A 27,709-nucleotide genomic window follows, 5' to 3' on the forward strand; every position below is an offset into this window, starting at 1 on the left:
TAGCAGTATAAATATATTTATTTGCAAATAGGATTCATTATTCAAATTATACTGTTCCTTTATCCTTATTAAATGACAATATATTTACAATCTGAATGGGTATTTTATGATGTAATGTTTCTACTAATCTTATTTGAGCACTAATGAGATGCCTCATCAGGAAAAAAATGTCTCTGGTGTGCAAGGCTGGCAACCTGACCTTGATCCATGTGAAGAGGGCCAAAAGAAACCCCACAAAGTTTTCTTCTGGTCCCAACATATCTGTCATCCATTCAAACATATAATCACATACACCACAGACATAACAAAACTGCTTTAGAAAATAAATCTCATTGCCCTTACATTATCTGGCCTCTCTAGAAAATTCCTTTAGGAGGCAATACTTCAAGATGGAGTGCCAAACAAGTAAAAACTGGATCATGAAGAGGCAGAAATGTCAAAATAATCTATACCTATCCATAGCACATCAAGCTATGTTGTGAGATATACAGTTAGTTGCTGATTATTCTAATTTATTTTATCTATCAGATAGATGAAAATACTGCTTTGGATACACACATGAGGTATTTAATGTTTCCTATATTCACTTCTACTAAGCATTTTAACATTAACATTGTCATTGTTAAAATGCACTGTCAAAGCAGGACACATTAGAGATCTATCGTCTACACTTGGACTTGTACTGAGAAGGCTGACACATGAGAATCATGAGTTCAAACGTAGTTCCAATGAATTACTGGCATCCGAGCCAGGCTAGATAACAAACAATCTCTAAAGGGAGTTTGTGAAAGTTTGAAAAACCAAACCAGGAACAACAACCCACTGCCCTTTCACCACACCTTTGCTTTTTGCCAGGTATTTAAATAAACAATGAACCACGTAAATGATGGGCATCTCTTTCTATGCATTTCAGCAGAAAAATACCTACCTCCAAGTCAGATCACAACAGAAGATGATGAGAAGTCAAAAAGGACTATATGAACCACCAGATAAATTTCAGTAAGTGAATTTGCCATATATAATTCAATACCTACTCCAAAAGTTTCAAACTACAAACCACAATACTGTGATCTCCAACATCAGACTTCAGTGAACATAGTAAACAATTTACTTGCTTCAAGGCTCTGCTAACAAAGAGATGAAACAAGATTTTTTTTTTTCTCTTGAAACTGAAGATAGCTCTGATGTCTAAAGACTTTACCGCTGTGTTTACATGCCCAGGGTTTCTCATTTGTATGAGTTCTTCCCTATTTCCTAATGGCACGATTATATATAAAAGCTTTAAAATATTTACAGGGCTAGAGACAGGGCCAAGCAGTTAAGAAAAGTTTATGCTCGGAATCCAGGTGAGATTCTGGACAACTTCCTGTAATTCCAGCTAGAAATCCAGAAGACCACAGGGCCTATCCTTTGGAACCATCAGACAATGCCTATATCCAAAGACACATTGACATAACAAGATAAACATTAGAACAAATTGCTAAACAACCATTGTCCCTCATGAATATTATTCTTGTATAAGCACTCTTGCCTGTAACCCAGATGCTGAGGCATCTAAAGGCTTCCCTACAGAGTTTTTTCTTCATCATGAATTGGTTCATATAACAGAAAGCAATCATGTAGGCTTCAAAATCAGAGAAGCAATACTTTTCAGTTGATGGTACCATTTGGAAAAGCTTAGAAAATGCAGCCCGTGAGAGGAAAAATGTCACTGGGGGTAGATTCTGAGATAATAAAATTCTCATACCACCCCCGGTTTCCACTCTCTGCCCCATGCTTCATGTTCAGGATGTGAGCCCTGAGCTTCCTGCTTTAGCTGTCAGGTCTGACACTGGTTGCATGCTTCTCTCATAATGATCTTGTTTAGCTTTGGAACCATAAGCCAAAATTAAGCTCTTTTTAAGTTGCCTTAGACATGGTGTTTTATCACAGGAAGAGTGGTACACATCCATAAATTCTACTCTGGGATGAATTATTTCATGTAATTGAAGAGAAGTGTGATATCTAAAATGTTTGCCTTACGAGTTAAATCCACAGGGCTTTTGTCCATATGAGTTTATAGGTGCAAAAAATAAATAGAGACATCATAATGCTTGAATAGATTGTTGACATCTGTCAGTTTTATCTCCACCATAAATAATCTTGTGTAACTAAATGTAAATTTGCTGGCTAAAGTCTTATTCTCATAGATTCTCCTTTGGTGTAAGTTCTTTTGTGTCCTTAATACTACTATAATGTATGAAGACTTTAATAGATAGATTGATTAAACATGACAGGTTTTACTCATGGTTTCAAAGACTATGGTGAAATGCAGACTTTATGACATTGATTACATTCATAGGGTTAGTCTCCAATATGAATTCTTTCATGCCTTTGAAGATTACTGTGGCACACAAAGGCTTTACCACATTGCTTACATTCCCAGGGCTTCTCTCCCAGGTGAGTTCTTTTATGAACTTGGAGATGACGCTCTTGTGAAAAGGTTTTTCCACACTCATTACATTCATGCCGGTTCTGTCCAGTATGAATTCTTTTGTGCCTTTGAAGATTTCTGTGACGTGCAAAAGTTTTTCCACACTGACTACATCCATAGGGTTTCTCTCCAGTGTGAATTCTTTTATGAACTTGGAGATAACTCGGTTGTGAAAAGGCTTTCCCACACTGATTACATTCATACAGTTTCACTCCAGTGTGAATTTTTTCATGTACTCTAATATAAGTGTAATCTGCAAAAAACTTACCACATTGTTTACATCCATAGGGCTTCTCTCCAGTATGGGTTCGTATATGTATTTGGAGATAACTCTGTCGTGCAAAGGCTTTTCCACATTGATTACACTCATAGGGCTTCTCTCCAGTATGGGTTCGTATATGTATCTGGAGATAACTCTGTCGAGAAAAGCCTTTCCCACAGTGATTGCATTCATAGGGTTTTACCCCTGTATGAGTTATTTTATGCCTTTGAAGATTACTATGACGTGCAAAAGCTTTTCCACACTGATTACATTCATAGAGTTTCTCTGCAGTATGAATTCTTTTGTGACTTTGGAGATAACTGTAACATGCAAAGGCTTTCCCACACTGGTTGCATTCATAGGGCTTCACTCCAGTATGTGTTGTTGTATGAACTTGGAGATGACTCTGTTGTGAGAAGGCTTTACCACACTGATTACATACATAGGGTTTCTCTCCAGTATGAATTCTTTTATGACTTTCAAGATGAGTGTAACGTATAAACGCTTTCCCACAATAATCACATTCATAGGGTTTCTCTCGAGTATGAGTTCTTCTATGTATTTGGAGATGACTCTGCTGTGAGAAGGCTTTACCACACTGATTACATTCATGGAGTTTCTCTCCAGTAGGATGGCTTTCATGCCTGTAAAGATAGTTGGCACATGTAAATGCTTTAACAAATTCACTACTCAGATGAATGCTTTTATCTGTATAACTTAATTTTACAGTGTGGCACAGAGAAGTCCAATAATAAGGTTTTACCACGTTCTTTAGAGTCATAGCATTCCTCTTATATGTGCTCTTTTGGTTATCTGAGGATACCTGTGATGGTGAGAGCCTTTAGTACATGGCTTATTTTTATAACATCTTTTTCATGAGTTTTTCATATAATTAAAGAGAACTGGAAGAACTCAGAGCTTTACCACACGGATGGCATTCATAACATTTTCCCATACCGTGAATCATACATTTGCAAAGTGAACTAGGACAAACAAAAGAATTTACACACTTTGGACTTGAAAGGGCTTTTCTGTGGTGTATTGATGCATTCCCAATGAGGTTTGAAAAGCAATTAATTGTAAACTTACATCACATTCAGAAAGACTCAAAGTGGGGACCACTGCATATCTTCTAATTGTTCTGGGAAAGAGCAAGGTACACTGCTTCTTCCCATATCATCTGAACACTTGGCCTATTCCCTAAGTAACATATGATACAACATTAAAGAAAGAATAACAAATAAAAGGGTCCCATATTACATTCACACAGTTGACTGTTTGTTCCTCACAGACATATGGTATAGGTATTCAGTTTTCTCCACAACAGCTTTCTTAACTCTCATAAACTACCCCCTTACTAAGCTTTGGTATAGCTCACAAGTATATCAGTAACACTAGCTTTACCATGAAGTCCTTGCTGATTTGAAGATTTGGGACATATACTTATCAGCCAGGCAATAGGTATGCCTTTTGCTATGCCTGAATGGTATGGAACTACATGGAGTGACAGGTCTACAGCCTGGCTCTCACGAGGCGATGATGAAAATGGAGCATTGTTTTACTGTCTTCTTTCTTAAAGGAATACCTTAAAAACACAGATAATCTGCCTGCTATTGAGGTAGATAGTGTTGTGAGAATTTAGTAATGATCAATACACTCAAAACTATGCTTATCACACTGTTGCTTTTCCTTATAACTTTTAGGGCACATTAAATCCTTCTGTGGAGTTCGAGGCCAATCTGGTCTACAAAGAGAGTTCCAGGACAGCCAGGACTGGTACACAGAGAAACCCTGTCTTGAAAGACGAGAAAAAAAAAATTCTGTGGAACATTTGTTTTAGCTTGCACATAAAAATTACCTTCCATTTCTTCTAGATCTTTGACAAAGTTCTTTAATATTGTGGTCTTTCCATTTGTAGCCTAAAATACAGTAACAGAAAATGTATGCTATATTATTGGAAATTATGCAAAATTTAAATTAATATATCCAGTATATTATATATTATATTAACTTAAATATAATATTATATATATTAACCTAAAAACCATACCTGATTTATTTACCACATTCTTCCCCTTTATCAATCCAAATTACAGAAAGGCATCAAAAGCCAAGAAACATCTGTCCCCTTATTTTAAAAGTTGAAGGAAAATTCACAGTCTTACCTATAGCAGTAAGGTTCCTGTAGGTCTCCAGCATCACATTTTTGTAGAGACTCTTCTGGGAAGCATCCAGCAAAGCCCACTCTTCCCAAGTAAAGTCGACATGCACATCATCATAGGTCACTGAATTCTAAAATATACCATACATGTGTACAACAGAAAGAGTGATATTGATCACATTGTAAATGTATATTTCTTTGTCAATATATTTGAATAATTTTGGAGCTTCCCACACTTACTCGATGACAGAGAAGTTATACTGTAATCCCAAATTACTTTAGAAAGAAATTGAAAAGAAGATTCACACATGACATTTCTTGGCCTTTTGAATAGAATTTACCCTTCCAAGAGAAATGACTATTAACAGACATACAGAGAGACAAACAAACAAATCAACAGCACTAAATACATGTCAGAGAAATTGCATGAACAATAACTAACTATAAAAAAAAGATGGGATGGGATAGAGAGATGGCTCAGTGGTTAAGAGCACTGGTTGCTCTTCTAGAGGCCCTGAGTTCAATTCCCAGCAACCACATGGTGGCTCACAACCATCTATAATAAGATCTGGTGCCCTCTTCTAGCATGTATATACATAAGAAATAAATTAATTAAAAAAATGGGCAAGCTGGGTGTACTGTCTCATATCTTTAACCCGAGCACACAGGAGGTAGAGGTGGGTGAATCTCATTCAGTTGGAAACCAACCTGGTCTATGAAATGAGTTCAGTGTAACCAAGGGTACATATTTGGAGTCACCCCCCCCCCCAAAAAATCCTAACCAATCAGGTTCTCACTGATGTTCCTACAAAGAGAAATGCATCCATTCCAGTTCTATATTCATCTCCTAGAAACATGAAGTGTCACAGTTAAAACTGTAACATTAATAAGAGCTTATTAAAAAGGAATACATGTTTGACCCATTAAGAGATATACAGATGAAATGTAAGCATTGTAAATGCAAATAAAAAGCTAGCACAGGAGAGATAACTCAGCAGTTAACAGCGCTTGCTGATCTTGTAGAGGAGACAGGTTCAATTGGAAGTACTTACACAGTTCACAACTATCCATAACTCCAAGTTTAGAGATTCTGAGACCATATTCTGCCTACGAGGAGCACTAGGCACACATACGGTGCATATCCCTGCATACCGACAAAATGCTCATATTTATAAAAACATTTCAATACATACACAACAAGTAGGAAGAATGTCACAAAATTGCTATCTATTGACAGATGACCCTCAGACATTATTAATGTCATGAATATATGCCATCCAAGGAGGAAAAAATGACACCCTCTGCCAAAGTTTAGAAGTCAAGATGTTGGTGAAGCTCAGCATATCAGCACATGCTTGGAATGTACAAAAAAATCTACATTCCAGCTTCACCAGCCAATAATATTAAAAAAAAAGTGGGTGTGTTAGCCCACACATTTAACATCAGCACTTCAAAGGCAGAAGTTAGCCAGATCTCTGAATTTGAGGCCAGCCTGGTCTTCAGAGCTATTTTCAGGATCGTCAGTGCTATACTGAGAAACCTGTCTTCAAAAACAAAACAACAAAATAAAAACAGGTGATCAAAAAGGCTTAGTATTCAAAACAAAAGCTTGTACTGCACCTTATGTTATGGAGGGACAGATTTATAATGGTGGTGAACCCATGACAGCATGAGATGGAAGCTGGCTGATCAAGTTCAACCACAAGAAAAGTAGACACAAGGAACAGGAAATGGGATGAGGCTATAGACACTCAAATCACATCCCCCAAGAGGAGTGTCCTCTAGAAGGCTCCTCCTACTAAAGATTCCATAAGAACCACAAATAAAGTCATGAATGAGAGACAAGGGTTCATATATATCATCCTATACGGGAGGGTTTTGTTCAGTCATTTACATCTTCTGCCCCCGGTCACTATGTCAGATGATGATGAAAAAACATTTTTTCCTGTGTTCCCCGAGAGCCCCCATGTTACTCTCTCTGTGGATTGTAGTGTCATTATCCTTGACTTAACAGCCAATATCCACTTATTAGTGAGTACTTATGTTTCCTTTTCTGGATCAGGGTCGCCTCTCTCCAAATGATTTTTTCCTACTTCTATCCATTGCCTGCAAATTTCATGATGTTATTTTTTTAACAGTTAAATAATACTCCATATACATATGTTATTATCCTTAAGTGTGTCTTGGGCTCAGGCTACAGTTTACACACTGAAAATTTTAAATAGACTCTAAGTCTAGACACATGGGCAGATGGGAGACTTACGGAGCAAAGATATTACCAGAACTATTTCTTAAGTACACCAGTGACCTGAAATGGCAGGTCATCCTTCAGTGACAAGGTCCTAAAGGACAAGAGGCAGGAAATGATAAAGACAGAAAAGTAGAAAGTATAAAAGCTAAAGGTGGATTTGGGGGATTTGCAGAAGCTATGTGTTATGCCAAGTAAGACATATGTTATTCTATATACATACATACATACATACACACATACATACATACAAAGAACGAAAGGAAGAAAGAAAAAAAGGAAGGAAGGAAGGAAAAAAGGAAGGAAGGTAGCTTAAGACTGATGTACCCTAAAGGCCCAGTTTTCTTTTTGAAAATAGCATAGTTCTGATTGATGGGCAATATGACTTTACATGACAACTCTTTGTGTTGAGGATTTGACTAGTCAAGCAAGACTGTCCTATTAGGGCCTCATGCAGGGAGAAGAAACATGCTTTCAAGAACCAGTAACAGCCTGGGGCCTAGGCCTCAGGAGCTTCCGCTAAGTGCCTTAGGTATAGAGAAAAAACAAAACAAACGAAAACCAAATCTATAAAACTAGAAATATGCTTGAAAGAACTAGTAATGGACTGGGACCAGGAAGTTTGGGGAAGGGTTAACATCTTGTATACAACTTCCAGGGGGGAAAGGTAAGCAAATGAAGTCAGTCGATACAATGGATTGACTCAAGAGAAGGCTAATCAAACAATGTAGCAAAAGGGAAACACAGGGTATCTCAAGAACATTACTAAGTCCAATGGCCATTAGATTAATAACCACAGCTCCATGTGGTAGGAAGTGTTGGGTTCTCAGGATCTGAAACAACCCTTTACCTCATGGCTCTGGCTCTTTTTGCCTGCTGACCCATGTAAACACCTTCCTTCTCTCTTCCTCCCAGTATTCTCTTGCCTTGTAGTCTGATGACCCCTACCATGTTCTGCTATGATACCCTCTTGCTGTGGGACAATGATCTTGTACTCTGTAAAGATTTGTCACTTGTACTGGTTTAATAAAATGCTGATTGGTCAGTAGCCAGGCAGGAAATACAGGCAGGGTGACTAGTACAGGAGAATTTTGGAAAGAAGAAAGACTCAGTCTGCAGACAGAGGAAGCAAGATGAAAATGCCTTGCTGATAAAAGGTACCAAGCCATGTGGCTAACACAGCAAGAATTATGGGTTAACGTACGATGTAAGAGTTAGTTAATAAGAAAGCCTGAGCTAATAGGCCAACCAGTTTATAATTATTGTAGGCTTCTGTGTGTTTCCTCAGGACTGAATGACTGTGGGACCAGGTGGGACAGAAACTTCTGTAAACACCCTCTCTCTTTTTCCATGGACACGGATTTAAACAGCTTGGCCTCAATACAAATCATTAGCCAAACTTAGTGAACTTGATTACCAAATTCTCACGAATTGTTAATTAAAATGGAATTATTCTAAAACAGAGCAGCACTACTTCTATTAGACACCAAAGGGTAACAAATAAAAACTCTGTGCAATGTTTAAGTTATTTCTTTTGAAATTCTTGCCAATTAGGTCCCAAAGACTCTTCAAACAGTACATTGTGATGTGGGGATGTCCGTCTTTATATGTGCTGCTTTTATTGGTTGATGAATAAAGTCGTTTGGGCCAATGGCTTAGTAAAGCAAAGTCAGGTGGGAAATCCGAATGTGAGTGGGGGAGCAGAGTCAGGGAGATGCCAGAAGCTGACAAAGAAAGATGCCGAAACTCTTACTGGTAGGCCACAGCCTTGTGGTGATACACAGATGAATGGATATAGGTTAATTTAAGATGTAAGAGCTAGTTTGGAATATGCCTAAGCTATTGGCTAGGCAGTATTATAATTAATATAGTTCCTGTGTGATTATTTGGGTCTGGGTGGCTGGGAACAAAAGAGTAGTTTCTGTTTACAACATTGTATTGCTATTGTTCATGGTGATCAAGAACTTGACGATGAGACCTATTGCTGAAGACACCATATGCTTGAGTCATAGAAGATGGCAAAATCAAAGGGGTAAAGAAGCAGAAGCTTCATCCCCACTGACTGGTTTTCACAGCGTTGGAAGGTGCTATGCAAGTTACTGGAGGAGACCAGTAATCATAAGTCATGCCCACCTGCAAACAGTTCAAGCTGTAATGATGACTGATCGGACAAGGCCTGCCCACGGGGAAAAGGGCAGCACAAATATCATGGGAGTAAGCAACCACTTCCTGACTGTATCCAAGTCCCTCTCCACAGGATTAAACACATATCTGGCCTCATTAGCTGACTTAGAACTTAAGGATTGGCCGGTCATTGGCTTTAGGGAAGAATGTATTACTATTATACTGCTAAGTGGACACTGAATTAATATGACTTAAAATAACTTACCATTATATCCATAGATCAACGGACCTCCCATCCCTCAACTCAGATGCTTCTAATTGAAGTAGACTGTGATTGACATGGTGGTACCTAGGTAACCAAGATGCAGAGAATAAGTGATGGGGGAATGTTCAGTCTTAAAGCAGCATGTGTAATACAAGCCCCTCCTAAGTCTCAGGGATCACTGTGGAAGATGTGGCAGGAAGAGCAGAAAATGAAGAGATGTGCACTGTTCCCCCAGTCCCAACCCTCAGGCTTATCCCTAGTGCTGCAAGAGATCAGAAGATGAAGGCTCCCCACTGCCCACATCTCCTGGGACCCCCACAGACCAATTTCTCTACACCTCCCTCCCCACACTCTTTGCTGTGTTCCAGTCACCAACACCAGCAGGCATTCACTGTGAACACACCAGCTGGGTAGGCCAATAAGCACAGCCATCACACTTTAGAAAAATCCAGAAAGAAACCAAAAACCAAAGAACATAATACCCACCCAACTAAGATAAACCCTTTAATCAACACCTAGATTTATATATAACCATCCCAAATTTAGATGCCAGTGTAAGAACATAATCAATAACAATCAAGGCACTATGTCTCAACCAGACCCCAGTTATCCTACCACAGCAGGCCCTGAATATTCTAACAGCATAGCTCAAGCAGGAGAGAGGGAGAGAGGGAGAGAGGGAGAGAGGGAGAGAGAGAGGGAGAGGGAGAGGGAGAGGGAGAGGGAGAGGGAGAGAGAGAGAGAGAGAGAGAGAGAGAGAGAGAGAGAGAGAGAAAACCTTAACACAAATTATATGAAAATCATTCAAGTCCTTAAGGTGGAAATGAATAAATTCCTTAAAGAAAGACAGGAAAACATAAACAAAAAGTTAGAGGAAATAAACAAATCCTTTAAATAAAGCCAAGAAAAAGGAAACAAACAGTTGAAAGAAATGACTAAAACTGTTCAAGACCTGAAAATGGAAACAGAAACAACAAAGAAGATAAAAACTGACAGAATTCTGGAAAAAAGAGGGCTGAGGAATACAAACAGGAACTACAGATACAAACCTCACCAAAAAAAATAGAAGAGATGGAAGAATCTCAGGCATTGAAGATATGATAGAAGAAATGGAAATATTAGTCAAAGAAGATATTAAATCTAAAAGAAATTCCTGACAAAAATCCAGGAAATCTAGGCTATTACAAAGAACAAATATAAGAATAATAAAAAATAGAGGACATTTAATAAAAAAAATAGAGAAAAAAGAAACTCAGGTCAAAGGCACAGAAAATATTTTCAATAAATTATAGAAGAAAATATCTCTATATTATAAACCTAAGGGAGAAGCCTATCAAAGTAGAAGAAGCATACAGAATACCAAACAGATTAGACCAAAAAAGTCCCCTCATCACATGATAATCAAAACACTGAACATACAAAACAAAGAAAGAATATTAAAAGCTTCAAGGGAAAACACCAAGTAACAAATAAAGGAGTCCTATTAGAATTATACCCAACTTCTCAATGGAGACTCCGAAAGCCAGAGAGGCCTGGACACAGTGCTGCAGACACTAAGAGGCCACAGATGCAAGCCCAGAATACTATACCCAAAAATTACCATGGAGAAAATAAGATACTCTATGATGAATCCAATATAAACAGTATCTTTCTACAAATTCAGCCCTACAAAAAAGGTGTGTCTTAGAAGGAAAACTCCAATCTATAACCATGAAACCACAGGAAATAATCTCACACCAGTAAAGCCAAAAGATAGGAAACTCACTCATCTGCTCTCTGTCTGTCTGTCTGTCTCAGACACAAATGCACAAACGACAAGAACAACAACAATTAAACGGGAGTCAACAATAATTGGTCATTTTTTTTCCATTGGTCATTTTTATCACTCAATATAAATGGTCTCAATTACCCAATAAGAAGACAAACTATCAGAGTAGATGTGAAAACAGGGTCCATCCTTCTGCTGCATACAAAAACATTCAACATCAAGAATAGATATTACCAGACAGTGGTGGTGCACGCTTTTAATCCCAGCACTTGGGAGGCAGAGGCAGGTGGATCTCTGTGAGTTCAAGGCCAGCCTGGTCTACAAGAGCTAGTTCCAGGACAGGCTCCAAAGCTACAGAGAAACCCTGTCTAAAAAACCAAATAAATAAACAAACAAACAAACAAACAAACAGACAGACAGACATTACCTCAGGTAAAGGGTTGGGAAAAGATATTCCAAGCAAATGGACTTATGAAGCATGCTGGTGTAGCCATTTTAATATCTATTGAAATATGCTACCATAGTTTCAAGTCTCCTAAATATCCTCAAAGGCAGACTAAAATACAGAATTGTATTTTATTATTAGTTCCGGGAATCTTTGTGAAATCTCTTCTTGGATAGTGTGTATTTTAATGCTTGGTCATTACATGATTAGAACAGTTACAATATTTATAGCATATTAATAGGAATTTTTATTTTTAATATATAAGGTTCTTGAATTACTATTTTCAAATATACATTTTGTTACTGCTCTGTATATTTTTATGAGCCTAGGTAAAAGAGCAAATGCAACATGATAAACTACCACACTAGCACCTATAAAGCAAATGATTGCTTCTTAAACCCAGAAAACAGTTTTTTTTAAAAAAAAAAAATGCACAGGAACATACTGAAAAGGTGACCGTGTTCTGATTTTTGAGAAGTAAACATTATTATAAGATTAATATTCAAAACAGTGGTGGAAAACCACAAAGACACGACAGTAAGAATGCTGACACCAGTTCTTACAGTATTTATTACACCTTCAAATATGACCTAGCTCCTGTATCACTAAACACACGCCTGACTACTGAAAGCAGTGGACTCAGTGAACACACTGTGAAACAGAAGGCAGCTTGGTTTACTGTGTTTCATGTGACAAGCAGATGAGACTTAAAGAGACACTGACTTATCTGACAAGTGACTTTGCAACATAACCCAGTCAAACCAGTCTCCAAGACGTATAAACACTGAGCCATTGCCGAATGAGAACTTTTATGGTTTTTAAGGGTTTACTTCCAAAAGTCAATTAATTGTAAAAATGTGTAAGAAAGGGCTAGTTTACCCATGCAGTACTGACATTCTCACTGTGTTCTGATTCAAAGGGACTCCCTGTTAACACTAGTCCCTTCAGGAATAAAATCCCAACAAGATAAACCGTGGGATTAAATTAGAATAGTGATTCTCAAGAATGAAGATCATAGAGCACAACATGGCAGCATTTTTAGGGATGGACAAAATACAGTGACAATCTCTGATTACCAGAAGCCTATAGTATAGTATATAAACCACACATGAAAATCACACACTGCTATTAAGACACTATTATAGGGGCTAGGGATGAAGCTCCCTAGTTGGTAGAGTGTCTGCCCTGCATTCATATCACCAACAACACGTGTGACAGCTGTGACAATGGTTCACACTTGCACTGGTTACTTTTCTAGGAGACCTGAGTTTGATTCCCAGCACCCACACAGCAGCTCACAACCATCTTTAGTTATAGCTGCAGGCAATCTGACATCCATGTCTGGCCTCCATAGGTACCAGAAATGCAAGTGGTACATACACATACATGTAGGCAAATCCATGTATGCAGCAAAAGATTTTCTAGTAAAAATAGAAAATATCAGTACATACATATTAGTATATAACAACTTGGCCTAGAGATAAACATGTATACTTTACTAATTCATCCCATATTACACACTACCAAATAAATTTTCAGTTCCTCTCACTTCTCTCTGTGTCAAAGAGAATTTCCTGACTCACCTATCAATAGTTGTCCATTTTATTTCCTTCTCTGTAAAACTGTAAAAATAGAGATACGATTTATGCTACTTTTAGACTGTCAACACGAGAGCCAAGTGTATCTCAGCAGTTTCTATTGTTAATTTCAAAGCCTCTTTAACTGAACCTCAATAAGCATAAGGTCACGCTGAATGCTATTATAAAAAGACACAGATGTTATTAGACTATATCTAGAAAATTAAAGTTATTTACATTTAAATGATCATTACTAGCATTAACATTAACATCTCTAAGATGTTAGTGTATTAAACAAAAATTTTCAGAACACTTTTGACGTTTAGGTGTCTCTTTAGATTTTACCAGCTAAGCATCTTTCATCCAAAGTGCTTATCAACATTTTGACAGGATTTCAGATTTTCTAACAAGGCATGTTCAACATACCCAGTGAATATATTAGAAGATGAGAACACATTTCTAGAACTGATGGGATAAGAAACATCATATAGCTAGAAACTTCAAAGTCCTTAGAAGCAATGCTAGTCTCTAAAACATGAAGTTTTTTTACCTGCTTAACACAATGTCCAATCGCAAGTGATGAAATATGTAATTTACTAAAATCCTACACAGTCTGGAACTAATAAATATTCAGTTGAGACACTGTTCAACATTAAAATTGGTATCTACCATATCCTCCAAATCACTTGCTCCTGCAAGCATAGGAATGGGTACTCCAAGACTGGACTTCCGGAACAGTTCCATGAAATCCCTACGAAGACTCCACAGCCTTCTCTCCCACACTATTTGTACTGTTCCTTTAAAAAAAAAAAAAGATTTATTTTTATTTATTATGACTACAGTGCTCTGCCCGCATGTATTCCTGCAGGCTGGAAGATGGCGCCAGATTTCACTATGGACAGTTGTGAGCCACCATGTAGTTGCTGGGAATTGAACTCAGGACCTCTGGAAGAGCAGCCAGTGCTCTTAATGTCTGAGCCATCTCTCCAGCCTCATTTGTACCATTCTTAAGTTTGAGTTTTATTTTAAATTGTAAGGCTTCTCTCAAGACTTTCTCTTCTTTTGTTTTTGAACACAATGAAAATAAAACTGTGGATCCAGAAACTGTGGATCATTCCTCTAAGCCTATAGCTCAGGAGGTTGAGGCTGTGGGGTAAGGCCTTGTTTCAAAAAAAGACAAAGAAAAAATTATACAGTACATAAGCATGTATAATGAACTTCAAAGATATATTCTGAATTCAAGAATAAAGGGTGATTTTATGGGAGACAGGCGAGTCTCAGTGGCTTGGGCCAGCTGTCTATATCAAGATTCATTCCAGCTAGTTCTAGAGTAAGAACCAAAACCTGAATTAAAAAAAAAAAAAGATTAGTATATGGTATATTTCATTTCTATTGTAAGGACTATGAGAGAATGGGGATATGGTATCTGTCTCATTCCAGAAGAGACACACGCAGTGGAAGTGACTTAACAACTGAGAAGAATGTCGAACAAACCGCTTGCAAATGGAACTAATCAACAAGGATACATATAACAGGAAACAAAAGCCAACACACATTTAGAAGATCATTTAAGAAGGGAAATTAAAAATTATGAAAAAATACAAAAATGCAAGCAACTACCACTAGGCCCACATCCAGGCCAAAATTGTAAGGAAACTTCCAAGCAAAAGATGACAGTGTAGCTTGACTTGCAAGAGTATCATGCGACTCTTGGCACATATGCAACATTTGTTGCATGATGAAGCAACAGAATTCGGAGAGGAATAATTTCAGCTCTAAAGGAACTCACTGCCTCACTATCAACTGATGACATAATTTACAGATGTTTTCTTGCATGAACATTAAGGTGGGATGGTAATGAGTGGCGAGGACCACTGCTGCTTGACAAAGTTCCAGCATTCACCACTGCAGACCACAATTCTCCAGCACCTGTTTACTTTAATCTTGGTAATTCTCACTATGTGTTATGGGAGTGCCCTTCTGCCTTTTCCTTTCGGAAATTTTGTGCTGGTTTTAAAGAATGAAAATATATACAATGGCAGTCTCCTTAAACAAAATAATTCTTTGGAAACTATTCCTGTCACCATGGACCATGGAACCATACAATGTGATGACTCCACACACAGGAATCCCCACTGTGCCCTCCAGGTAAGTTAGAGATTTACTAACTGGATACACCTGACCCCAAGGGTAAAAAGCACACAATGCAGGGGGAGAGCCTGAGGCCATTAAAGGCTCAGTTAGTAAGTAGAGAGAAATCATAATATGGTAAAATAGCAAAAGGATAGGATATCAGGATCTTCCTTCCCTTTGAGGAGCTTATGTGGGGAACAGGCCCATATAGTAAGACTAGGACTCAAGGGAACACAATCAGGGAACAGCTCAGTGTTTACACTGCATCGTTCTTCGACTGTAGTGGAGTGTCTATTCCCCAAGGAAGTCCTTTTCCCAAAGTCAAGTATTTGAATAAATACCTCCATTTCCTCGGGAGCTTAAGGCCATTTCCTGCTTGCTAAAAGCATTCATTCTCCTAGCAGGAAGAACCCGTGGACCTTCCACAAATGTGAGAGGGTGCCGGGTGGTGGTGGTGCATGCCTTTAATCCCAGCACTCGGGAGGCGAGGCAGGCGGATCTCTGTGAGTTCGAGACCCAGCCTGGTCTACGGAGCTAGTTTCAGGACAGGCTCCAAAGCCACAGAGAAACCCTGTCTCAAAAAACCAAAAAAAAAAAAAAAACACAAATGTGAGATGCTATTTGGTAGAGTTACTGAACCTTTGAGAACAGGTATTTAGTTACTTGCTCAATGATAGACTGGTTCTGCTCAAAGGCAGTGTTCCTTGTAGGCTTATCCATGTAACAAAGGATATCACTGTGGAAATGGTACCTATCTGCATTCCATCTTGTGCCTTCCCACACTGAGGAAATAGCTCGGTTGCCTATAGTTCTCATCCCTAAACCTCTCACCCTCACCCAAAAGACAGATCTGTTGGCTTATGGAAGCCAACAGAATGGGCACAGCATTTGGCTCACAAACTGTTTACTGATGGCTCATGCAACACCGATGGAACCAAAACTGCAGGGAAAGCAGGAGCCAATAGACCGGGGAATCAAATGGCTGCTCCTGAAAAGGAATCACCAAATCAGCATAACATGCTGACATGATACCAGCACTGCTGCTTACAAGACAAACAGCTGAGGAAGGCAAAAGGAAAAGTCTGTATCTTCTCCAGTCTGTGCTGTGTGTGAAGTGGTATAGCTACATGGCCATCAAAATGGAAAACACTAACTGGCAAATAAATAACAAAGACATTTAGTTAAGGGAGGCATAGGTAGTAATGGCAAAACATAGCAAAAACATAAAAATTTATGTAGCCCATGTAAATGCACACAAAGGCAAGACAGACATCTAAAAATAATGAAAGAGCAGTCAAACTGGCATTATGTTTAATAAAGACTAGAATATTAAGACTTGTTAGGGAACAAATTCAGAATAAACTATCAAGGATGACAGATCACACAGTTGGTAAACTTGAAAGTTTACAAACCCTAACTAACTATAAAATGAGGAGAAATGGACAATCAAATTAGATCAGGACAATCCTCTGAGAATATCATTAAAGGAAACCCAGACTAGAAAATTAAGAAACCTAAGAATGTTAGCATAATTAGTAAAGAAAAATCCTAAGATTACATAAAATATTGGGATATTTAGGCACACACAGGTTGATAAAAGGAACCTTAAGGTATCCAGGCAGGTCTATATAGAAGCCACTAGAGACTGCCAACTTTGTCCAGCACTTTAAGGTAGATTCAGACATCAAGTAACAGCTGTAGCATGGTCTCTAAAACAATTTAACTAAAAACTACAAATATATTTCATTGGACCCCTGAAGACTCCCAGGGCCACATGCCGGCACACTTACAGTTCTACGTGCAGGGCTTGGATTAGCTAAGGAAACTCATAGGCCAGACCAGTTAGGAACAAAACACACACTCCGGTGTTGGATGGTCACCATACAGCTGCCCAGGAACTACTGAGTCAGATCAAGGGACATGCTTTACAGGTTCTAAAGTCCAGAGGAGGTCCCAGACTATGGACACACAGGGGGTCTTCCACTTAGCATATATCCCAACTGCAGCTGGCAATATAGAAAGATGGACTGGACTCCTTAAAACCAAGCTATTACAACTCTAAGACACCCCTTGAAAAAGGCTATTGAAATTGCATGCTATGAGTTAAATACTAGACAAAGATTGAATAGAGTTTTTCCCTTAGAAGATGCTATTAAGTCAGACTTAGAGAGAGAACAACCAGATACTTCCTGACCATGCAGAATAATTCCCCATAAATGTGTTTATAGGGACAGAAATACTCAAGAATTAAAAGAGATAGAAGTCACAGCTCCCAAAACAGGCAATACAATCTGGACCACAAAAGGAAGAGAAACCAACACCTTATAAAATGAGATGATCTACAAGCATAATGTAGCTAAACCAGTGTATTGGATTTGCACCTTCATAAGGATAGTAACAGTCTTAGAATTACTTCACTAAGCACTGGTGCTAACAGATCATTATACCTTCACCCCAGAAATGGAGGGAAACAGAACATGGCAAGGCAGGGCCATAACAACGGACACGCTATGCCTAACAGAAAGTTTAAAAAGAAAATAAAAGAGAACACAAGATGGAACAATGCCATGGTAGAAATCTGCTGGGCTAAGGCACCCGAGACACTGCTCCTGGGACTCCTCCTGTTGAGTTCTGTAAGTTTAACTCTGCCCAGTGAGTCATGCTCAGGCTCATCAACAGCACCATTGTTAGCTTCACCATCACCAACAGCACTGAGATAGTGAAAGTTAGAGACATCATCACCTTCATCCACAAAAGTACCTATAGCAAAAGGAACAATGAATGAAACATCCACCATACCAACCACCACCGCAACAAAGAGTAAAGTATGATACTGGTGACTTGCTCTACTATACCTTGGAGGGGTTCTTAGCAGAAAACTGGGACCATGAAGATTTCATCCTAAACCTCACATATATCAGGAATGCATTCTATGTTCCATATGCTCAATGTACAAATTTCCTTGTAGTTCATCAAGGGCTCCAACTTCAACTGGACCACCACTATACAAGGTTTAACACACCACCGCCGAAACAACACATCTAAGTGGTGGAATAGAGAATGAAGCAACCTAACTGACCTACCAGTCTTTTTCATACACCACTCTCAGAAGATTTACCACTTGACAACTAGTTCCTGACACATTTTTTAAGGAAAATTATGAAGCCAAAGCAACAATGGCTTTGTTATTATTTATTGTATATTATCGATGATATACTAAAACCCACCTTTATAACCAAAAAATAAAAATAAGCTTGCTAAATGAGGAAGAATTTCTAGCTGTGATTCCATGTGTACACTACATGACAATGAAACAACAGACTTCCGAATTCCTCTGGATGTACATGCCAGGGACATCACACACTTCTTCACAGAGATGGAACATTACTTCCCAGTCTGCAGTAATTCCAGCCTGGACTTATACTGGCTGCTGAACTGATTACAACCTAAGAGTGGACATGATACAATTTGCAACCAAAAGATGTCCTAGATCCTATGGCTCCTTTGTGCCAAGAAGTCACATCAAAAAGCAGACACAGAAACTTACATTGGTGGAAAACGGCGTATGGATCTTTCCAAACTGGAATCGTGAAAGCAAACAATCCCAGGGCTTCCCTATTAATTTTACATGATTCCTCAAATACCACTGTTCATAGAATGGGGCACTGGAGACTTTGTGGCCCATTAGACCAAGCTCATTATATCACATTCAGGAACTCTGCACAAAGGACTCCAATTTAATACGAGATATGTCTTCCCCATAAGGTGGAAGTCCTGTGAATTCAAAGGCAGCTTGACGCCATGTATTATTGACAGAGGAGGACGGGATGTGAACAACTACCAGGGTTCAATTAAAGATGTCACAAACAGCTAAAAGGGGTTAAGGATCTGAGGGTAAGGAAGTCTACTCACAACAGATTCCGTCTATCCATAATTCTTTATTCTTCTCTCTTTAATCCACCATTTCTCATCATTCCTTCTTGTTCTCCAGCCCCAGCAGGTTCCACGGCCTGAATTCTTTTGCCCCATAGAAAATCAGATAAGGGTTTTCACACACACACACACACACACACAGAGAGAGAGAGAGAGAGAGAGAGAGAGAGAGAGAGAGAGAGATATTTGTGGGAGTGGCTAGTACATGTCTGGTAAACTCCATAATAGAGAAAATTAGTTAAGAGGGAATTAAATCATCAGGGAATTCTAGAGGAAAAGGTTAGTATGCTATACTAAATTTTTAGGTGGTTAATAAAAGGCTAAAGAGTTTATTTCTAGGGCTGGAGAGATGGCTCAGAGGGCAAGAGCACTGGCTGCTCTTCCAGAGGTCCCAAGTTCAATTTCCAGCAACCACATGGTGGCTCACAACCACCTTACCAGCAGTACATTGTATGCTTAATAAATAAATCTTTAAAAAAAAAAAAAAGAGTTTATTTCTAGTGCATTGCTGCATTGCTTTTTCCTCTCCCAGCATGCATAGAATCAGGTAACCAAGCAACCCATGTAAACAGTCAGGGAGAAGCCATAGCTCTGTATCAAGCACATACACCAGAGGCTGCAGTTTCTATAGGCCTAGGTCTGTAGTTAGACTTACTGCTTGAAGCAAAGAAGAGACCCAGGCCTCTAATAGTCAGCTCCAGACTGTGCTGTTATCAGCCATTCTGGCTGTGGGGAAAATCCAGAGCAGCAGCTTGGGCAGGTAGTAATTCTATGTCCTTGGAGAGCTGTGAACATCTTAGATGGGGTGAATGCTCTTTGCCTGGACCCTAAACGCTGACCAAATGCCTGCTGATAAAGATAACTGTAGGAAGGCAGATCTCTGCATTTACATAGGAGAGAGGAGCAAGGTCTAGGTGTGGGAAATTGTTGTGAACTAGGAAATTAATTCCCAAATATGTTAACAGAAGGGGAAGTCATGTACAGAGAAAAATCTACACAAAGGACAGCTACTTTATTCACAAAGCAGTAACACCAAAAAGCCTTGCCTTTTGGTTTACCCTTTACCAGGGCCACTGATAAGCTCTGATAAGTTGCTTGTGAGAATATGGCTGAGCAATTACTGAATAATGTTGTGGCATGTAGCAAGCAACAAATCCTCCACAGCCCACTACAAGATGGGATTTGTCAACCCTCTTACTTCCCAACCAGTGGTTTGCCAGAGCCCATGATGATGCTTGACCTTAGTCTACCTGAAAGACACCTAGGATCCAGAAGATCTCACTCACCTTCAATCTCCAATCATGGCTCCCACCTAAAGAACTCTGCTCTGAGCCTGAATTTAGGAGAATACCAGTCCTTCTCCTACTCCTCAGGAAACAGGTTTGCTGCAAGAAAACCTTTACAATTGATGGTTGCTTGATGGAGGAAGGTCATTGGCTAATAAAGAAACTGCCTTGGCCCAGCCTTTAGGTGGGTGGAGTAAACAGAACAGAATGCTGGGAGGAAGAGGAAGTGAGCTCAGACTTGATAGCTCTCCTCTCTGGGGCAGATGCGAGGCACTGCTCTCCAGGGCAGACACGATGAAGCTCCGACCCAGGATGGACATAGGTTAGAATCTTCCTGGTAAGCGCACTTTGGGGTGCTACACACATTATTAGAAATGGGCTAGTCCAGGTGCTAGAGTTAGCCGAGAAGAGGCTAGATATAATGGGCCAAGCAGTGTTTAAAAGAATACAATTTGTGTGTTGTTATTTCCGGTAAAGCTAGCTGGTGGCGGGACCTGCTGTGAAACTGTTAATATTTTTTTTTTTTCTGGAATGTCTTGTTTTGTTTTTAAGATTTATTATATATACAGTGTTCTTCCTGCATGCCAGAAGAGGGCACCAGATCTCATTAGATGGTTTGTAAGCCACACCACGTGGTTGCTGGGTATTGAACTCAAGACTTCCAGAAGAGCAGTTAGTGCTTGTAATCGCTGAGCCTTCTCTTCAACCCAAACTGTTAATAATTCTTATATGTGGTTTCCATTGGCACTGTGTATGCCTCAAGGACCAGGGAATGGAATGCAATGAACATAGTATATTTTTAAAAAGTCTTTTAGATATGTAAAAATAGCTTAGTCATGAATTCCACAATACCCAAGGCTATCCCTGACAACCAGAACCAAGAGATATCACTCAAGATAATCACAGTTCTAGAACCCATGATGCCCGCTGGACAGTATATAATGAGAGACCAAGAGCAATGCTTTGCTCTGCACATGGGGAGAGACATCACCTTGAACAGCCCTGTGGTTACATCGTCTCCCCCATATTCTAACCCCTGAATCAGAGACTTCTGTTAGAGACTGGACATGACTGAAGTTAATATACATCACACAGTTGAGCAGTCTTGGCAAGAAGGCTTAAAATCTTAGCTAGGAATTAAGAGTATGAACCTTGTGTGATGACTCTCAGCATAATAAAACATAACCTTTGTTATACTAAGTATGCATATAGCTACCACCTTGCTCATGGAAGTGAGGATCACTTTCTTATGATTAATGATTGGATATAAATCTGCATCAGAGTGAGGAGAGGAAAACTTGCAAACCAAATGCAAGATAACAGATTTTTAAAGAAATTGTATGATTTGTATTATACACCTAAAGCAACTTGCCTTGCTTTGATTGCTTAATGAGTCACAAGCACTTTTGAAAACAAATATATCCCCAACTTTATGTGTATGTTTGTGTGTTCAAGAGAATGTCTTCCATGTGTGTACAGGTGATAAACCAAAGAAGAGAATGTCAGATCCCCTGGACCTGGAGTAGCAGGTGGTTATGAGCATCCCAACTTGGATGCTGAGATCTGAACTCAGGTCATCCCCAAGAAGAATATGTGTCGAGCAACCTACCAAGCCCCTTAAAACTTTTTACCGCTGGGCAGTGGTGGCACACTTCTTTAATCCCAGCACTTGGGAGGCAGAGGCAGGTGAATCTCTGTGAGTTTGAGGCCAGCCTGGTCTACAAGAGCTAGTTCCAAGACAGGCTCCAAAGCTACAGAGAAACCCTGTCTTGAAAAAACCTAAAAAACAAACAACAAAAAACCTTTTTACCCAATAATCTAAAAGTCTTTCACAGATTAACAACAACAACAAAACCTAAATAAATAAAGAGGCAAATAAATGATCCTTGGGAACATGACGCATCAATGTTAAGATATTGTATATGGTCAATGTGCACCATAAACTGAATATAATCCAAAGACAATGACCAACAATTTATAATAAGAAAACTGCAAAGCTACATGCAAAGTAGAAACATTCAAAATACTCAATGATTATGAAAAAAATAGTACACACATTGACACAATGTGACTTCTATGTTTATCACTAAAGGTGTAATAATCAAGAATGTGTACAAAACTGTGAAAGAATAAAAGGAATGGAGAGAAAAGGAAAGAGCAAAAGCACAAAACTATAGTCAACTTTTAATAAAAGACCAAAAGAACTCAGTCAGGAAAAAAATGTGATTTTGACCAATGTTACCCCATGACCTATGGTTCTATGTGTATAGAGATTAAATAAACAGACTTTACCACTCCCACAAAATTAATTCAAAGTGACCCTTGAATTGCTATGTTTCTGACTCTCCAGCTACTGATAATTCTTCCGGGGAGAACCCATGGCTAGAGCCCTCTCTATGAATGGAGATGATCTCCTCCAGAGCTGACTGTAGCTACAACCCCTCATGCCCCTGTGGTTTCAGGCAAACTCAGCCCCAATGATGCCCAATCACACAAAAAAGTAGAAGAATAATTTAATGTCTGTTTCCTGCCACATGGATTACTGCACAAATATGGAATATGCCTTATCTACCTGCCTAATACCATGGAAACCTAAGATGCCTTTGGAGCTCAGAAACTCCTTTGGTCCCTTGGAACTTAACTTCACAGAATCACACCATAGTGGCTGATGATAGCAGAAGTTACAAGTATTCTAAACATGTATTGCTGAAGGATGAACCCCATCACCTCCTTCCTATCAATTTATAAACTCTCTGGAATATTTATAAGACAAACCTGAAAGTGGAAAGCAACATTCAGAACTTCTAGAAACCAGGCCTTTGGTTTTCCAATCTGTCTTCCCACTGCACAAAATATTACAAGCATCCCATGCCAGGGTAGCAGAGCCTCCCTCTCCCCAGGGAATCCACACTCAGCAAGGCTTAGAGGCCAATATCCACTGCCCAGGTCACCACAGGGACCAACAGAACCATCTTCTGGCTCATGGTCCATCCTAGTTCCAACAGCTAGGACTCTGACAGCTCAGCTGATCTGCTCTTCCTGGTCTGTGGACAGTGCCCCCACACTCATGGTGGCATGGCTTGTGGTCTTCCTTACAGCTCTCTATAGCAGAACTAAAGGAGAATCCTGGAAAGTACCTGTAAGCTACCTCCCACTGCTCCTCATTACAAAGCCTTCCAGAGTCCCTCATTAGCTTGGACGGGGGAACTGGATCTCAGGACATTAGCAGTTCCCCTACTGGGTAGAGATCAAATGACAGCCCCCACAAGTCCTCCCAGCTCTGCCCCTCCACACTATGGTCAGTCAGGACCCTAGTCTGGGAAATTTGAAGGTTAGTAGAATCTTCCATTCTCCTAGAGCACTTCCTGTTCCTCTTCCAGGGGATAGGGTCCTCTCTGAGCACATTGCAGTACACACTCAATGTCCAGTGTGGTTAACCCTTTGCTTCACAGCTGGGACGTCCTGCAGCCAAACACACATGACATTCAAACTGTACCTGTTAAAACAACAGGAGGCCATCGAATACAACAACATCAAGGGTCATTGGGAGGGCTTGGATGCAGGAAGGAGATAGTGGAAATGATGTCATTATAATTCCAAAAATCATGTTAAGAAGTTGAAACAGGCTTTATAACCATGTGCTCCAGAGCTTAGGGATTTGGATTAGAGCACACCAAGTACTACTCACGCCACTTCTCTCGGACTGTTCATCTTAAACCTGGAAAACACAGCCATGCTAGGCACCATCTTATCCAGTTCACCTATTTCGATTGACCCAGTGTGACTACAGTAATTTGGTTTCATGAAAGTTTAGTTCTTCAGTGAGATTCTTGATGGCCTGGTCTGTGAACCTGAGAAATGGCCTGTCAGAACATTTATTGATCATCTAAAATTAACGACGTCAGTACTCATGGCTAATGTCTACTACGGTCAAAGCAGGAAGGCCTTTGTCCTCCTTCTTGCCCCTCTCCCTTTGCGCTGTGACTACCCCTGCTTTACAGTTGGTCAGTGAACTCGGCTGTTGCCCAGGTCCCTCTTCATTTGATAAGTTCCCAATACAAGTCAGAGAAGTTGAACCACACCCTTTCATTGATCTATTTTCCCTTCTCACGGACCAGTAAAGGCTCAGCCTGGAAGGAGTTGCAGGACTGTCTACCCAGCGCTGAGGAGAGGAAGGATTCAATGTTCATAGGAATTCTCAGTTAGACAGTATGAGGCAAGCCTGAGCTATAGGAGACATTGATCTAAACCAGTCATTCTCAACCTTCCTAATGCTGTGAACCTTTAATACAGTTCTCATGCTGTGGTGACTCTCCCCAACTGTAAAATTATTTTTACTACTACTTCATAACTATAATTTTGCTTCTATTATGAACTATAATATAAATATCTGTGTTTTCTAATAATCTTAGGCTACTCCTGTGATAGGGTCCTTTGATCCCCCAAAGAGAGACTAGACACCCCACCAGGTTGAAAACCACTGTTCGAAACTGATACAAACCAATGAACAAATAAATAAATAGTGCTTAAGAAAAAATGGAATGAAATTCTTAATGACAAGGAAGCATTGGAAAATATAAACAAATAGAAATTAGAGCAGTAATGAATTTAAAGAAAATGAAATTTTAATGACAGGCAGTGGTGGCACACACCTTTAATCCCAGAATTTGGGAGGCTGAGGCAGGCGGATCTCTGTGAGTTCGAGGACAGCCTGGTCTACGAGAGCTAGTTCCAGGACAGGCTCCAAAGCTACAGAGAAACCCTGTCTCAAGAAAGAGAGAGAGAGAGAGAGAGAGAGAGAGAGAGAGAGAAGAAGAAGAAGAAGAAGAAGAAGAAGAAGAAGAAGAAGAAGAAGAAGAAGAAGAAGAAGAAGAAGAAGAAAAGAAAGAAAATAAAATTTTAAAAATGAAATCAATAACTGACTTTAAAATGATAGAGCTAATCGAAAGAACACTGACTCAGCTACACTGACTCTGAAACAGAGTAGGCACGTCCCCGCTAGAGAGAATGCCATTATTAAGATATTGTATGACTTTGTCCCATGTAAAATGTAAGCTGCTGAGTGCTGTAAACTGGCCCAGAGTTACAGCCAATGGCCTGTGTCTCAAACCTCTCAGCTGACTTAACTATGTCAACCAGAATTGCTTATATTTGCACAGGAGAGTTCCCTAACTGGAAACTGAATACCCCAGTGGTTCAAGTTACCCTCCCTAAATTGTATACGACTAATTCTGTCTTCATTCCATGGAAGGAATTAATACAGGCTTGGAAATGACAGTCACCCAACCTGCCCCACCAGGCCCTTCTTTACGATGGAGGCCCTGCAGCTCACCTTCAGTCTCTGATCTAACAACTGTCCAGTCTGTTTCCCCTGCAGTATACACAAGACACCGTTCCTCCTCTTCTGGTCTGAAGGGACAAGCCACGCACATACACAGATCCTTTCCCTGTTACTGCAGCGGGCAGTCCACTACATGACTCAAACTGGTGATTTTAGAACTGTGGTGCTGCAGACCTATAATCCAAGAATTTAGGGTGGTAGCCAGGAGGATATAGCCAGGGCAAAGCCCCGTAGGGATACAGACAGGGTTCAAGTCCACCTCAATCAACATAGAAGATCTTGACTCAAACCTGCTTTTCAAAACTGGAGATGCAGCTGTTCTAGAATTAATATATCTTCATGGTTGAACTGGACGGTGGTGGTGCACGCCTTTAATCCCAGCACTCGGGAGGCAAAGGCAGGTGGATCTCTGTGAGTTTGAGGCCAGCCTGGTCTACAAGAGCTAGTTCCAGGACAGCTAGGGCTGTTACACAGAGAATCCCTGTCTCGAAAAAAAACAAACAAAACCAATATACGTATATGTGTGTGTATATATATATATATATAATCTTCATGGCACACCATGGCTTAATGTTGGTGGTGTTGTAATGGTCCCTTGAGCACCACCATGTCAGAGCCTGTTCTTTGATAGGGGGATGGGACTCTTGGCCGGTAGTAAATCGGGATTTTCTCCTTTGTTATGGGAATTGTAGTATACTGGCTGGTTAATCCCCGTGAACAAACATTTACAGTTATACTAATCGCCATAAGGCCTGGTTATCATAGTACTTATCTTTGAGGTACCTAGGAGCCAGCCCTCTCTTAGTTTCTCTTTACTTTGTGATTTGATAAACCATTATAGCATCAAATCCACCCTTCCACTTCACAGTTTAGCAGTGGAGCGTTGTTCTACACAGGAGATGATACCCTTTACGAGCTCCACAAAATTAACTCCAGAAGGATTCTAAACCTGAATGTTAAATGTTACAAGTGCAGAACTTCTGGAAGATGCTAGAGAGACAAGGGTTCTTGGAGTTTGCCAAATCTGACACAGTGACCATACAAACACTCCAGGCGCCAGCATTTCAGAGTGACCTAAACAAGAAGGCTATTCCTAAGGGCAGTCCAGCTCCCAATGCCCTGCCCAGACGCAGCCCACGGAGTGAAGTTATTCAGAGGCTGCCGTCCTGGCCCACGGAGTTGCAACGACATCGCAGGACCACGCAGGACTACACACAGGACACGGAGGACCACACGGGATACACAGGAATGCACGGGACACGCAGAACTACGCAGGACCAGGCAGGAACACTGCGTCTGGCCGCTGGCTCCTACCCTGCCAGGGGATGACCCGCCACACCGACTCCCGCTCAGCCAGCCACTCCTCCCAGTCTGGGGACAGCAGCCCCTCGCTCGCCACGGTCGGCCACACCTCCCTGCCTGGGGACAGCCTCTCACTCACCACGGTGCTGCTGACAAGCTAGCTTGCACACTCCCCACAGTGAAGCCAAAACACAGACAGCAAACAGGCCAACTTCCGACTTTCTGAGCAGAGGAGCTGAGCCTGGCATCCGGAAGAACCCTCCCATCTGACTGGAGGGTCCGATGGAGGCTCTGATTGGCTTGTGAGGCCTGAATGACAGGACTGGTTGAGCCGAAAGGACTCAACGCAGTGCTACCCAACCCTGGCTTCACCGCAACACATACCTATCCC

General features: G+C 40.2%; 1 protein-coding gene across 2 annotated transcripts; it reads right to left on the reverse strand.

The window, feature by feature from the left end:
• On the reverse strand, positions 1-27,709 carry LOC126505164 (zinc finger protein 431-like). 2 transcript variants are annotated; one of them, XM_050147918.1, is made up of 5 exons: positions 27,458-27,709; positions 9,534-9,617; positions 4,901-5,027; positions 4,594-4,654; positions 1-3,379 (listed from the first exon to the last, which is right to left on the reverse strand). In XM_050147918.1, exons 2-5 carry the CDS (start codon positions 9,543-9,545, stop codon positions 2,344-2,346), a joined length of 1,236 nt encoding a protein of 411 aa, XP_050003875.1. In that variant the 5' UTR covers positions 9,546-9,617; positions 27,458-27,709; the 3' UTR covers positions 1-2,343. The 2 variants fall into 2 exon arrangements, with proteins under 2 accessions (XP_050003875.1, XP_050003876.1); XM_050147919.1 differs by lacking the exon at positions 27,458-27,709 and adding an exon at positions 13,993-14,121.

The sequence above is a fragment of the Alexandromys fortis genome, unplaced genomic scaffold (genome assembly GCF_014885135.2).
Source record: "Alexandromys fortis isolate MF-2015 unplaced genomic scaffold, M_Fortis_MF-2015_v1.1 scaffold_57, whole genome shotgun sequence".
NCBI classification, from domain to species: Eukaryota; Metazoa; Chordata; class Mammalia; order Rodentia; family Cricetidae; genus Alexandromys; species Alexandromys fortis.

What these genes read in the sequence shown, in the direction of transcription:
- LOC126505164 (XM_050147918.1), bottom strand. An exon ending in CAGGAACCTTACTGCTATAG is followed by an intron (nt 4,655 to 4,900) that starts GTAAGACTGTGA and finishes ACTGTATTTTAG; the next exon opens with GCTACAAATGGAAAGACCAC. An exon ending in AGATCTAGAAGAAATGGAAG is followed by an intron (nt 3,380 to 4,593) that starts GTAATTTTTATG and finishes CTATCTTTACAG; the next exon opens with GCATGAAAGCCATCCTACTG.